The sequence below is a fragment of the Triturus cristatus genome, chromosome 5_2 (assembly GCF_964204655.1).
Source record: "Triturus cristatus chromosome 5_2, aTriCri1.1, whole genome shotgun sequence".
In the NCBI taxonomy this organism is placed as follows: Eukaryota; Metazoa; Chordata; class Amphibia; order Caudata; family Salamandridae; genus Triturus; species Triturus cristatus.
In genome coordinates this window covers 332,591,694-332,605,800 of record NC_140588.1, presented here as the reverse complement: position 1 = coordinate 332,605,800, position 14,107 = coordinate 332,591,694, and the positions used below count along the sequence as shown (strand labels likewise).

The window sequence follows — 14,107 nt, the reverse complement described above, 5'->3', positions numbered from 1 at the left end:
GTCGTCAACCTCACATAAACGTGACATCGGGGCCCGCTGCTCCCGGTCTCTGCCAGACAAAGGCCCTCAGGAGTCGACCCCCCTACCCTCCATTTCCTGGGGCTGGGGCTGGGGCGACTAGGACCCAGATGGAAGACTGTTCTCAGGCCTTACTGCCCATCTTTGGGTCACCCCCTCTCCCTGGCGTGCCTTCGGACGCCACAGAGGGGGTGGGGACTCAGATCGGGCGCCGGTCGAGTGCCCTGACTTCGGCTCCGGAGTCGCTGCGACGTCAGGACACGGCCTCGAGGGTAGCCTATTCGCAATTCCAAGCCTGCTATGCCGTCTCCGCACAGCCCTGTGAGGATCCCTGCGCCGACGCCGACTGAGGCGCAGCTGTCAACTCCGAGTCGACTCTGTTTCTTTCCGTAGGTTCCCATCTTGGTGGAGGTCCAGTCTACACCGGTACGACGCTGGGTGGACGGAACTCCTTCTCTATGTCGATCGACGCTGGTGTCATCCTCGGTGGATCCTCGGTTGGTGGTAGATGAGGAGGCCAAACTTGAGGAGGCCCCTGTGGGTTCACCACCCCCAGGGTTGTTTCGCTGCCCCTTGGGGCAGGAACCCATACTCTGGCTGGGCCTTGGTTGTCCTCGGGCTATGGAACCCCCACTGTTTGGTGGACGGGTTAGCGTCCTGCCGTCACCTACGGATGACTTGTTGTCGCCACCTAGGATGGCCACGGTGTCTAGTGCGGCTTTTGCGAGGGTGGTTCACAAGGCTACGGATATTTTACAGATGCAGCCACCCTCTGTCTCTGCCCTCTGATCCCTTGTTGGATCTACTCCACCAGGGCGATGTGGCCGTGGAGCCTTTGTTGCCTTTTGGCGAGTCATTATACGACAGTCTTCTTGGGACTTGGGCGAGACCCTCTTCGGGGGACCCGATGGATCGTGCTATTGCACATCGGCATCGCCCGGCTCCAGATGACGCTGCCTGTTTGTCCCACCATCCTCGGGCTCCAGGGCTGGTGGTCCAGGCAGCCTCAGTCTTGCCTCCTTCTGCCCCTCCTCCATTACTCCCTCCCACATGGGAGTCTCGCTAGTTGAAGTCATGTGGCCACCATATCTTTGCGTCCACCATTGCGGGCCTTAGAACCCTGAACACGTCTTGCGTGTGTGCACGGGCTACTTTGGCCCTTTGGGACTCGGTTGAGCACCTCCTTCCCTCTCTTCCGGAGGGCCCTCAGACTGACCTGGATTGGTCGATACGTGATGGCCAGGACATGGCCCAGTTTTCGATTCGGTCGGCCATAGACACCACTGATTCTGTGGGTCGGGCTATGGCCAGGTCAGTTGCTCTGCGTCACCATTCCCAGCTGCGCGATGGCTGTTTCCCTGCAAATGTTCAGGAGCGTCTTCGGGATTTGCTCTTTGATGGGGTCGCCCTGTTTGACTGATATGCTGACTCAGCGGTTCAGCGTCTCATGTCTGGGTTTCCATGACTTCTGTGGTTTCTAGTCCTTGATGCAGAATTTGTCTTTTAGTTGCAGTATTGTCACTGCTTTTTTCTGATGGCCGTCTATGGGTTCTGATGGATACATCTGTCAGTGGATTCCTCACCTGCGCCAGCAACATTCGGAAACTTTTGTAGCAGTCCACGCCGATGAGGTCGAAGACGACGTCACAGAGACACGACTCCACTCGCTACTCCGCTGATGTCACCGGCTCCATAAGAAGACCTCGTCGGCGTGATGACGTCAGTTCCCTTTTTTCCGCGCCGTCGACGCCAACGGATTTCGGGAATCGCTGTTGGTAGCTTTACTGTTACTTTGTGTTTTTCTGTGTTTCTCTTTCGAGAAAGATGTCGACAAAGAAGTCGGGCTTCAAGCCCTGTCGTGAATGTGGCAAACACATGTCGATCACAAATCCACATGACGACTGTGTGTGGTGCTTGGCATCTGACCACGATGTGGACGGTTGTTCTTGCTGTCGCAAGATGAGCTCCAAGGCTCTAAAAGAAAGGGAGGCGAAACTCTTCATCGCTAGGATGAAAAAGGAGAAGAGAGGAAGAAGGAAGTCGAGGACGAGGTCACGGTCGAGGTCGGCGTCGAAGTCGACTTCGGGGCATGCTTCACGATCCAAGAAGCACAAGAAGAAAAGGAGGCATTCTTCTCGACATCACTCTGACAAGAGTTCGGCTCCGAAGTCGAAGTCACCAACTCGACGCCGAAAGGACTCTGTGTCTCCTTCACCCGTTCCGGATTCGCCTCCTGGTCCTTCTTTTCCAGTGGCTTCACCGGCTCCGGTTCCATCTCCGACGCCGGTTCCATCTCCGGCTCCATCTCCGGCCCCGGTTGAGGAACTTCAAGTACCGGATGAACCTGCGACGCCGCTTATTCCACCATCGGCGCCGGTTGGCCCGAATCTGGTGATGCCTGACCAGTACCCTGCGTTCCCTGGACCAGGTCAGGACCCCTCGCATTATTTAAATGCTATGTACGGGGTATTTTCGAGAGCCATGTACACCACTGTTGCACCTGCGGGTCCGATGGGGCCAATGGCATTCAATTTGGGGGTGCCGCAAGTCTATCCGCAGGCCCCTTTCATGCCATTTTTTCCGGCGATGCCGTCTTGGCATCTACCGGCGCCGAGGACGTCGACGCCGCTTCCTTCTTCACCGGCGCCGGCTCGACCTCGTTCGTTGCCGGCTGCTCCTGCGGATCCACGTTCGGCGCCAGCGCCGTCGGATTCGAACACGGCGCCGCTGACTACGCTTGTACGGATTCGGTCCAGAAGGGAGGCTCAGAGAGTGGTGTAAGCCTTTTTCTGCTCCCGCAGTCTCTAAGACGGTTGCTAGGAGGTATCGGGCAGCTCCAGGGTACCCTGAGTTCTTGACATCACATCCATTGCCTGAGAGCCTGGTGATTCAGGCGGCTTGTTCAGGAAAATCCAAGGGTGCTTTTCCTCAGGTTCCGGGGGACAGAGAGGCTAAAAAGCTGGACCAGTCGGCCAAAAAGGTCTTTTCATCGGCCAGCATGGCACTAAAATCAACAAATGCCACTTGCCTTTTGGGACGCTATGTTCATGCGCTCATGGACTCTGCTAAGAAACTGGCACCAAAACTATCTGAGGGGGATAGGGTTGGTTTTAATGAGATCTTGACGGATGCCCAGGCAGCAGCATGCCAGGTGATCCAAAGTGGGCTGGACACGGCGGATTCAGTGGCAAGGGTTATGAGGTCTTCTGTTGCCACCAGGAGGGGTGCGTGGCTGTAGTCTTCGGAGTTTTCCCCGGATGTACAGTCAACTCTGTTGGACTTGCCATTTGATGGATCTGGTTTATTTGGCAAAAAGGCAGATGCTGCTCTTGAACATTTTAAGGAGAGCAAGGCTACGGCTAAGTCTCTGGGCCTTCAATCCCAGTCAAGGGGGTTGTTTAAAAGGTACAGAGGTTTCGGAAGGGCAACCTTTCGTTCCAACAGGCAGACCCAACAGCAGCAGCAGCAGCAAGGCTCTTTGTCTAAAGGATACAGAGGTAGAATCAGGGGTCGCTCACGTTGCCGTCAACTCTCCTCCTCTTCCTCTTCCTCTTCAGCCCCTCCTTCCACCGCAAAGCAGCCCTAGATCCGCCATTCTGGATCATGTTGGTCCTGTGGGGGGCCGGCGTAACCATTTTTTACAAGATTGGGAATCTGTAACTACAGATCTACGGGTTCTAGATCTTGTAGAAAATGGGTACGCCCTTCCCTTTCGGGAATTCCCTCCAAATTACCCTCCTTTTCAAGGGGCTTGCTCAGAGAACCATCGTCTTCTCCTAAAGGAGGAAGTCCTGAATTTACTACAGAAAGGTGCGATAGAGGTGGTTCCAGGGCAGGAGAGGGGTCAGGGATGCTACTCCCGGTATTTCCTGATTCCGAAAAAGGACGGCAGATTGCGTCCCATATTGGACCTCAGGATCTTGCATCTTTATCTGAAGCAAGAGAAGTTCAAGATGCTCACCCTTGCGCAGGTTCTTCAAGGGCTGAATCAGGAGGACTGGATGGTGTCGATCGACTTGCAGGATGCGTATTTCCACATCCCCATCCTGAAGTCGCACAGGAAGTATCTCCGGTTTACGGTAGGATCGCAACATTATCAGTTTGCGGTCCTTCCGTTTGGTCAGTGACGGCCCGTGCATTTGGCGATGCAGCGCGCGCAGCGAAATTCGTTTTATTAATTTATTTTGTAACTTACCTGAAATCGTCCGTTTGCCGCATTTTGCAATCCCCCACCCTGCCCCTCCTCTGCGCCACGTCACCGCCCCGGTAAAACGCCCTACACGGGCCGTCACTGCGTTTGGTCTTACTACTGCACCCCGAGTCTTCACGAAGGTGATGGCAGTGGTGGCAGCCCATCTCAGAAGGTGGGGATTTCCGTTTTCCCCTATCTGGACGACTGGCTGATCAAAGCGGAGTCGCCAGAGAAGGTGCTACATCATCTGCAGGATACAACTCAGCTGTTGTTCAAATTGGGTTTCTCGATAAACGTGCCCAAATCTCACCTGGTGCCCTCTCAGCGCAACCTGTTCATAGGTGCGGTACTGGACACAACTGTGTGTCGAGCATTCCCTCCTCAAAGGATTCTCGACATACAGGAAATGATTCCTTTATTTTGCAATGGAGCGGTCTTTCCAGTCCTGAAGGTCCTTCGCCTGCTCGGTCTGTTTGCTTCCTGCATTCTGTTGGTAAACCATGCACGCTGGCACATGAGGGCGCTCCAGTGGTGCCTCCGCAGGCAGTGGTATCAGCACAAAGGAGATCTCAGGGAGTCTGTGAGGATCTCCAGAGAAGCTGCAGCGGATCTGTCTTGGTGGAGCGTGGAGGGCAATCTGTCCCAAGGAAAGCCGTTCCATCTACCTCCATCGGTGGCCACAGTGATAACGGATGCATCCACTTTAGGGTGGGGTGCGCATCTGGGGGATCTGGAGATCAAGGGTCTTTGGTCTCCAGAGGAAAGGTTGCTTCACATCAACCTTCTGGAATTGCGGGCGATTCGTTTAGCACTCAAGGCTTTCCTCCCTTCCCTTTGCGGTCAGTCTGTTCAAGTCCTGACGGACAATACTACCGAGATGTGGTATGTCAACAAGCAGGGAGGAGTGGGGTCTCTTTGTCTCTGCAGAGAGGCGCTGCATCTATGGTCCTGGGCTCAGGACCATCAGATTTGTCTGATGGCAAATCATCTGGCCGGGGTGCTGAACGTGCGTGCAGACAGTCTCAGTCTGCAGTTCTCCGCCGACCACGAGTGGAGGCTCCATCCGGAGGTGGTTCGTCACGTCTTTCGGATGTGGGGGGACTCCTCGGGTGGACCTGTTCGCCACTCACGAGAATGCTCACTGCCCGTCATTCTGCAGTCTCCAGTATCCGATGCAGGGAGCGTTGGGGGACGCGTTTCAGTTGAGTTGGAGCTCACAACTCCTTTACGCGTTTCCTCCCATACCCTTGATTCCTCGGGTTCTGAGGAAGATTCGCCAAGACCGGGCCCAAGTCATATTGATCGCCCCGGATTGGCCAAGAAGGGTGTGGTATTCAGATCTTCTCCACCTCTCCTCGTGCCCTCCGCTCCGTCTCCCTCTCAGGGCAGACCTCCTCTCGCAATCGGAGGGGCAGGTTCTACACCCCCACCTCCAGAGCTTACACCTTCATGCCTGGAGATTGAACGGGGCAACCTGAACTCTTTTTCTCTCCCATCTGATGTGGTAGATGTAATTTTGTCTGCCAGACGTCATTCCACCAAGTCTATCTATTCCTATAGGTGGTCTAAATTTGTTCTCTGTTGTGGGAAGAAGTCAATTGATCCTTTGAAGGCTCGTTTATCTGACATTTTGCAGCTTGCCCTTTCTCTTGCTCAGCAAGGCTTTGCTGTGGCTACTGTAAAAGGATACTTATCGGCTTTGTCGGCTTTCCTTTGCTTGCCTGATCAGCCATCATTATTCAAATCACCTATTGTTCTTCGTTTTCTTAAGGGCCTCACAAAAATGTTTCCTCCTACTCCCTTTATTGTGCCTCAATGGGACTTAAACCTTGTCTTGACTTATCTTATGGGTTCTCCCTTTGAGCTCTTACACAAGTGTCCCTTGAGACTGTTGTCTTTTAAGACGGTTTTTCTCATTGCAATCACCTCGGCAAGGAGGGTAAGTGAGCTTCAAGCTGTAAGTTCAAAACCCCCGTTCTTGACCATTCATGCTGAAAGAATGGTACTCAGGACCAGGGCTGCATTTCTGCCTAAGGTGGTAACTCCCTTCCATCTGGGGCAGTCCATTACCCTTCCTACTTCTATCCTCCCCTCACCCTTCCAAGGATGAGGAGAGACTTCACTGCTTGACCCTAAGAGGGCGGTGAGCTTCGATCTGGACAGGACTAAAGACTTCAGAGTTGATGACCAGCTCTTAGTGGGCTGTGTTGGCTGCAGGAAAGGTCGAGCGGCGCACAAGCGCACCCTTTCCCGATGGATTGTCTTGTGCATCAAGATATGCTACTCTTTGGCTGGTAAGGAACCTCCAGAGGGTTTAAGGGCTCATTCCACTAGAGCAAAATCTTCCACTTCTGCTTTGTCTAGGGGTGTTCCTGTGGAGGACATTTGTAGGGCGGCAACTTGGGCCTCCCTCCACACTTTCGCAAAACATTATTGCTTAGACACCGAGGTGAGGAGGGACGGACACTTTGCTCGTTCCGTCCTTCAGGACTTTCTGGTATAGAAGGGTGGACACCCTCCTCTGGGAGTGGGCACTGCTGTGGGAATCTATTCACAAGGTGAGGAATCCACTGGCAGATGTATCCATCAGAAGAACAAGTTACTTACCTTCGGTAACGCTTTTTCTGGTGGATACAGTATCTGCCTGTGGATTCCTCACCTAGTGAATATCCCCTGCGCCAACAACATTCACCTGCCTCTCTTTGCCGTGCATGCGTGGTGTTGATGCTCCACTTCCTTGGGCTTTTGCATAGGTGCGGTGTGGTTCTCACGATACACACTGTTTCCTTGTGTGTATCCTGTTATCCACATAGCTGTATCTCCCAGTAGTAATGGTTCTGTATATCTCTGCATAGTGATGTCTTCCACTCACCTTTCATTTTTTGGCATCCACTGTGGTGTATGTTCCGTTGGTATGCTCTGATGCTGTCATGCTATCTTGTCCCTTTTCGGGGACTGCGTTTCTTGCGGATCCATGGGATCCGGTGCTCAGTTTCACTTCTTTTTGCTGAAGTTATATACTTTCTTCCATTATGCACCGAACTTTCTGGTTCTGTGTTCCCTTCGTTCCTTTCTGGACGAGGGAGGTCTTGTACCATCCTCTGACGACTTGTGGTGCCTTTGCTTCCTCTTGTTACTGCTCCTTTACGGAATTTCATAGGTCTAGTGTCTGCCTCGCTTGCATTGCTGTTCCCACTGTGTTTAGTTAATGTTGTTGACGGATCAGTTCTTTTTCGAACTTGGCGGGTTTTCAGTCGCAGACCCTCCTGCAATAGTGTATGGCTTAGGTATCTATTCTAAGTTAAGGAATCTGTGGCTAGATGTCTCTATCAGATTAACGAGTTACTTACCTTCATAACAATGTATCTGGTAGAGACATAGTCTAGCCGCAGATTCCTTAACGCCCACCCATCCTCCCACTCTGCGAGGACCTTTTCAGGAGGGTTTTACCCACTCATCTCCTTCCAGGTGGCTTTTGTCTTCCTGGGAGGTGGCCTCTTTCATCCCCCTCCTGGGCAGGATGGCTCATTATGTTTTTCTATTATTTCTCTACCCATTCTTGGGTGGTAGGTTCATATATCCTTCTACGCTCCTCCACCCTGGTTCTTCCATTGTGGGGCTTACTGCTGTTCTTCTTCCCTCCCTCCCTCCCTCCTTCCCCTGTCTTCTCTCCATTACTGGATTCTGTTACAGTCACTTGGATCGAGGTCTCTTGACTGTGACTCAGTCAGTGGGTCTCTTGCAGAGTGTATGGTTGCACATTCTCTGTTGTTGCTGACCTGTGTTGGATTACCGTGAGTCATATTGCTTCGGTCTTGTTACCCATCACGGTTACATCCTGTGGTTGCAGGCTTCCTGTCATTTGCCATGACATTCATTTCCAGTGCCGATTTGCCTCATGGGAGGGCACAGTTTTAACTTTTGCGAGACTATTCGTAGGAGCAGGTTCAATATACCGTGCTCTTTCCCTGTCATTTTTGGTGATGTTTCTCATCATTCTATTCTCTTTGCTATTGATTCAATGATTTTTTATCTTTTTTGACACACTGTTCCCACGCTCTCACAGTTTTCGTAGTGCTCCACGTTGTGGCGCGGAAAAGTTTTACTGTAGAACTAACTGATGTCAGCGCGCCTGATGCCTGATGTCCGTGGACGACGTCAGGGCGCAGCTATGCGGCACCTTTCCCCGGCGCGCAGAGGTACGGCTGAGAGAAAAACATTTCTGGATCCAGTCTGACGCCTGGGGGGGATATTCTAAGTTAAGGAATCTGCACCTAGAATGTGTCTCTACCAGATACATCATTACCAAAGGTAAGCAACTCGTTCTTTGGTGGGAAGATGTGGGAGGGTAGACATGGAGAGAGTGACCCGCTGTCTAAGTAAAAATGAGTGATGGCTAATATGTCTGTATGGTTCATAATGGTTATGTTTTGTATATGAAAAATACGATAAAACGATAAAAAAAATTAAAAAACAGATGATAACAAGAAAAAAACGGTGACAAAATGAATTTGAAAAAAGTATCACTGTAGACTCCATGAGAAAAGGTCCATAAGTATATCATAGCTGCATATCATGTCACTGTGTGACATCTAATAACACAAGAATTGAAATACTAACCTTCTTTAATGTTTCTGTAGGTTAGCAGATATGGGACACACGATTACTGGAGTGGACGTTAGTGAAATTGGACTAAAAGACTTCTTCACTGAACAAAATGTTCCATATGTTGAAGAAGATGTTCCTGAAATACCGGGGGCCAAACTGTTTAAGGTTTGATTTGTACATTAAAATTATAGCTAACTTCACCTGCCTTGTAATCCTCTGATTGTTTCCCCTCTTAGTGTTTGAAGATTGAAACAGTGGATTTGGTTTGCAAGTGTTCACTGAAGACTAAACACAGTTTGCACCAGAAGGCCTCCTTCAAAGGCTGATTCTCATTACAGTTTGCTTTTTCTTATTCTACTATTCCCAAATAGTGGTATACTGATGATACCATCTGTGATGGCAATGGGAACTGATTCTCAAAGCACTTGAAAATGAGAGGAGGATGCAGCAATTAGCTACTGGCTCACCCCTTCCACAACATCATATCTGCCCCATAAATGTAAATGCAGTACAATGCTTGTATTCAAATACTTTATTTTCCACGGTAAAGTATCAACATTAGTAGAGAAAATATATGAATGTACTTGTCTGGTGGTAGATACACATGCTTTGTACACTTCTGCCATTTAATGTTGGGCTCAGGCATTTGCCAGTCGTTTTTCTTGTACGAAGGGTCTCACGTCACTTGGTGGACACTGGTCATGGGCACTGACTTCATGTTAGATTGTTCTGCTCCCCGGGTTCGGATGTGTTCCGAGAGGGCCCGAGTTTCTCGTGTGCTGAACACGTTTCTTCAGCCTCAACAATTCCCTTTTGATCCTGGTGCATTGGATAGGACTAGTCACCATTCCTTCTGACAACCCGTTGTTCAACTCTTGGGGCAACTTTATTCCCTTGTCAACCCACTGCACCGTTTGGGGGCCAGTGTCATTTTCAGACCTCCAACATTAGAGAATACAGATCCCATATTGGTGATGGTATGGACACCTTTTCAAAATTGAGCCTGGCTGTAATTCGATATATACATGTTGGTGGACCATCACAATGTGTGCACATGTGCTTGTCTTCCGACCCCAAATAAGCCTCGTATGTGTTGTGCCACGCCTTCCAAAACCAAAAGATGCTGAGGCACCAAAGGTACTGGCGTTAGGCACACCACAAGATGTACCAACAAGCGAAGCCCCCAAACATCTTTCTTTTGGTGTCACCAAGGTTGATTATGAAGTGTCTCGCAGTGGTGGCTGCGCATCTGCGAACAGAGAGAATTAATGACTTCCCCCAACCTCAACGATTGGCTGATCAAGAGGAGCAGCAGGCTGCAGTGTCTAGACCACACACATGCAGGAGTTTCCTTGTTTCACAGACAGTGACCACAGCAGATATGGAAATCCTAGCCTAACCAGCAAAGAGTGACTTCCTTTCAGCAGCTGTTGCCTCTTTTTCAGCACAAACATCAGCTTACGGTCTGGACTGTGATGCACATTCTAGGAATGATGGGCTTCTGCATCACCTTTGTATCTCAGACTAGGCTACTTCTGCACCCTCTGAAGGAGTGCCTCGTAGTACAGTGTTGCAAGCAGAAGATAACTTGGAAGATCTAGGGCCTGATTGACAAAGGTAAATGTACACTTTTGTGTACGTTTACAATTGTTTGCTATTGGCAGAGGATTTAAAAGTAGTGTCTTTATGATTATGGAGTTTACGCTCATAAAAAGACCTGTCTTTTTATGTGTGAAGCCTCGGCACTTGTAAAAATACTACTCGTAAATCCCTTTGTGAATGGCAAATAATTGTAAACTTACACAGAAGTGTAAGTTTACCTTTGTGAATCAGGCCCCTAATGTTGTTACAGGCTAGGATTCACCTCTCTCTCCAATGGTGGAACAGCAACAACTTGTTGCATGGCAGCCCTTTCATAGACCCCGTTCTGTGGGTGACCATTACCACTGTTGCCTCTCACAGGTTTGGATGTTCACCTCAACGACATCGCTGTGCAGGGAATTTGGCCCCCTCATGAACTGATTTGCCACATCAACTACCTGGAACAGCTAGCCGTTCATCTGACTGTCAAAGTCTTCCTCCAGTTCTTTCAGGACAAAGTTATCCTCATCAAGTCAGACAACATGACTGCCATGTACTACCTGCTGAAACAGGATGGCACACACGCTCCCCAGCTGTCACAACGTTGGGAATTTTTCATTGGGCACTTTGACACAACATACACCTCATGACGATTCACCTTTTGGAGGTGGGCAATGTCTTTGTGGACCTGCTCAGCAGGACGCATCAACAAGCTCACAAGTGGGAAATCAAAACAAAAGTTCTACATTGGAACTTCCAACATTGTGGCACCCCACAGATAAACCTGTTCGGCACCTCAGAAAACGCTCAATGCCCAAACTTTGCTTCCAGATACCCACAGTCCGTGGGAAATGCACTATAGATGAATTGGTCAGGGACATTTGCCTACACTTTTCATAATTTCCCACTACTTCCCTAGATGGTGAGGAAGTTGAGGCAAACATCACTGATGCTCATACTGGTAGCTCCTACGAGGGCCAGACAACTCTGGTATTCCACGCTTCGGGAGATTTCATCAGCCCTCTTGAGGGGTTCCTGCTCAGGCTGGACCTTCTCTTACAGAGTCAAGGTAAACCCAGGTATCCAGACCCCAACCAATTCAACCTGGTGATCCAGCACCAGAGTTCTCTAATAATGTATGTCAATCTTAAGAGAAGCTTGACGGCCCACAACACAGGCCTGCTACGCTGCAAAATGCAAAAGGTTAGCTCACTACTGTATTTAGAAAAATCTGGATCTGTTAAAGCCTACTGTTCAGAACATCATCTGCTACCTCGTACACTTCAAACAGTCAGGTCTTGCCTACACCTCCATATGTTTACCCTGTTTGCAGGGTCATCCCTAAGCTTTTTGCCTTCCTCCTGGATTTGTTCTAACCTGTTTTTGTTGGCTTTATGACTCTGGGCACTTTACCACTGATGGTCAGTGCTAAAATGCATATGCTCTCCCTTGGTAAAAATGACATGCGAATTGGTATAGCCATGATTGGCTTATTTGGTTTGCCTGTTAGTCCCTAGTAGCGTGGCCTGTGTGTGCCCAGGGCTGGTAAACCAAATGCTGCTGGTGGGCCTGCAGCGCTGGTTTGTGCCACCCACAGAAGCAGCTTGTAAAGTGTACCTCAGACCTGCCACTGCAGTGTCTGTGCGCAGTCCAGAACTGCCATCTTGGCTGTGAAGTGCACCCACTTCCCAGCCCCTGAACCTTCCCTTGGGATCATGTAAGCCACCCATATGGTAGGGTGCATTGTATGTGTAAGGTAGGACATGCTCTGATGTGTGTAGCATGTCCTGGTAGTGAATTACATCCAATTTGGTTTTTCACTACTGTAAGGCTACCTGTTCTCCATAGGCCAGAATGGGAGGTTTGACTATTACATTCTATAGTCCTAACTGATCCAAAGAACATGGTAGAAAAACGAATTTAGTATGCCTGAGCTCAGAATGTTAAAATACATCTTTTAGGAAGTTTATTTTTATATTCTGTGTTTGAAAATACCACTTTTAGAAAGTAGGTATTTTCTTGCCTAAGCCTTCCAGTGTGCTCTGCTGTTATGTGTATTGGCTGTCTGGTTCTGGAGCGACCGGGCTGGGGAATTCCAGGAGACAGGGTAAGGTGTCCCAGTGGTGAATAGAGAGATCTGCATCCAGATGAGTGGGAGGAGTTGCACCTGGGACCTGAATAGGGCTGTCCCTCCACAGTGCTGGCTCCACCTCCTGTGGTGCGTCTGATGTCTCTGCCCTGCACTCTGAAAGGAAAGAAGCAGCCTGGTAAACAAAGTGGTCCAGGACTGAGCAGAACTGGTTCTGGCTGGGTTCAGTGACTTGTAGCTTCTGAGAACAAAGACTTTTGGGGTATAAATATCTGTGCTGAAACCCCTACAATTTGTATTGCTCCTGGACAACAAGAAGAACCTCTGTCCGTGTAACTGAAGGAATCTGCAGGAGAGGACTGTCCTTGTGCTTGTGTGCTGTTCCTTGGACTGGCCTGCAGTGGTTACTACTGGACTTGGAAGAAGAGGAAAAGGACTTTGAATGAACTTTTATTTTTGCTACAGCTATCACCCAAGGGCTAGAAGAGAGCTAGCCTCCTGCAGGAGTCTCAGGCACATCAGACTCCACCACCAGCCTCCTGTTTCCTCCCAGCGAGGATTCCTATCTGCAGGTGAGGCTCCTGTGAGTTCCAGGGTCTCTAGTTCTACTGTGGAGAAGAGAGGGCTGAAAATCGTCGCTAATGCCCGTTTGCGAAGAGCTGAAGAGCGTAAGGAAAATCATCGCGCTGCTGCCGCTGAGTGCTCGCCACCGGAGCTCATCGCATCACCTGTCTGCGGGCTGCCAAAGGCTCGCTGACCTTGAGATTATCGCATCACCTGTTTGCAGGCTGCCAAAGGCTCGTTAACCAGAGATCATCGCATCACCTGTTTGCGGGCTGCCAAAGGCTCGCTGACTTCAAGATGATCGCATCACCTGGTTGTGGGCTGCCAAAGATTCGCTAACCAGAGATCATCGCATCGAGTTCAACGCTTCACGACATCGCAGCGCGGACGCTGAGCGTCCGCCATTTTCATCGCATCGCATCAGGATCGTCGCTCCCTCGCGGAGCGCCATTTCTTTCCATCGCAACAAGATCGCACAAGCAACAGGCTCGGCGCATCATCCTCCCTTCGCGGCAAGGATTTCAACGCATCGCCGGGTTAGCGTGGAGAAGTTTGTTGCTTTGTCCTGCACACAGATCAGCGCATCATCCTCCCTTGCGGATCAACGCATCGCTGGTCACGCGTGAGGAAAATCATCGCTGCAACTCCTTAGCGACATTTTGGTTGCTCTACTACAGAATCCAGGTATTTTGTGAGTAAAAGGGTCGCAGAGACCACTGCCTTGAACTGAACTCCTCTTTGCACACTTTGAACTATTTTTGCAGCATTTTAAGAGTAACCCTATTTTCCTAGTATTGTGGATTTTTACTGTTATTGGTCTTGTGTTAAGTCTATATATAAAGATACTTATTTTTATAACTACTTGTGTGGTGTCCCTTTGTATTGTTCCTCACTGTGTTACTGTGCATGGTCATAAATGCTTCACACACTGCCTCTGAGATAAGCCTAACTGCTCGTGCTACGTTACCACAGGGTTGAGCAGGGGTTATCAAAGGGTGTAGCCCGCTTACTCTGACTTAGAAAGAAGGGTCTCTACTTGGACAGTGGCCAGCCAT

At 50.0% G+C, this 14,107-nt stretch overlaps 1 protein-coding gene across 2 annotated transcripts in view; it reads left to right on the top strand.

Annotated features, from left to right (window-relative positions):
* The window catches only part of LOC146822941 (putative thiopurine S-methyltransferase), a 232,630-nt gene that overhangs the window by 164,139 nt on the left and 54,384 nt on the right, over window positions 1-14,107 (top strand). For both annotated transcript variants that reach the window (XR_014962097.1, XM_085607094.1), the window contains exon 4: window positions 8,851-8,983. Coding sequence is in view for 1 of the 2 variants with exons in the window: in XM_085607094.1 (XP_085463220.1) it covers window positions 8,851-8,983 (133 nt within the window). In the remaining variant the exon portion in view is untranslated. The remainder of the gene's footprint in view (window positions 1-8,850; window positions 8,984-14,107) is intronic.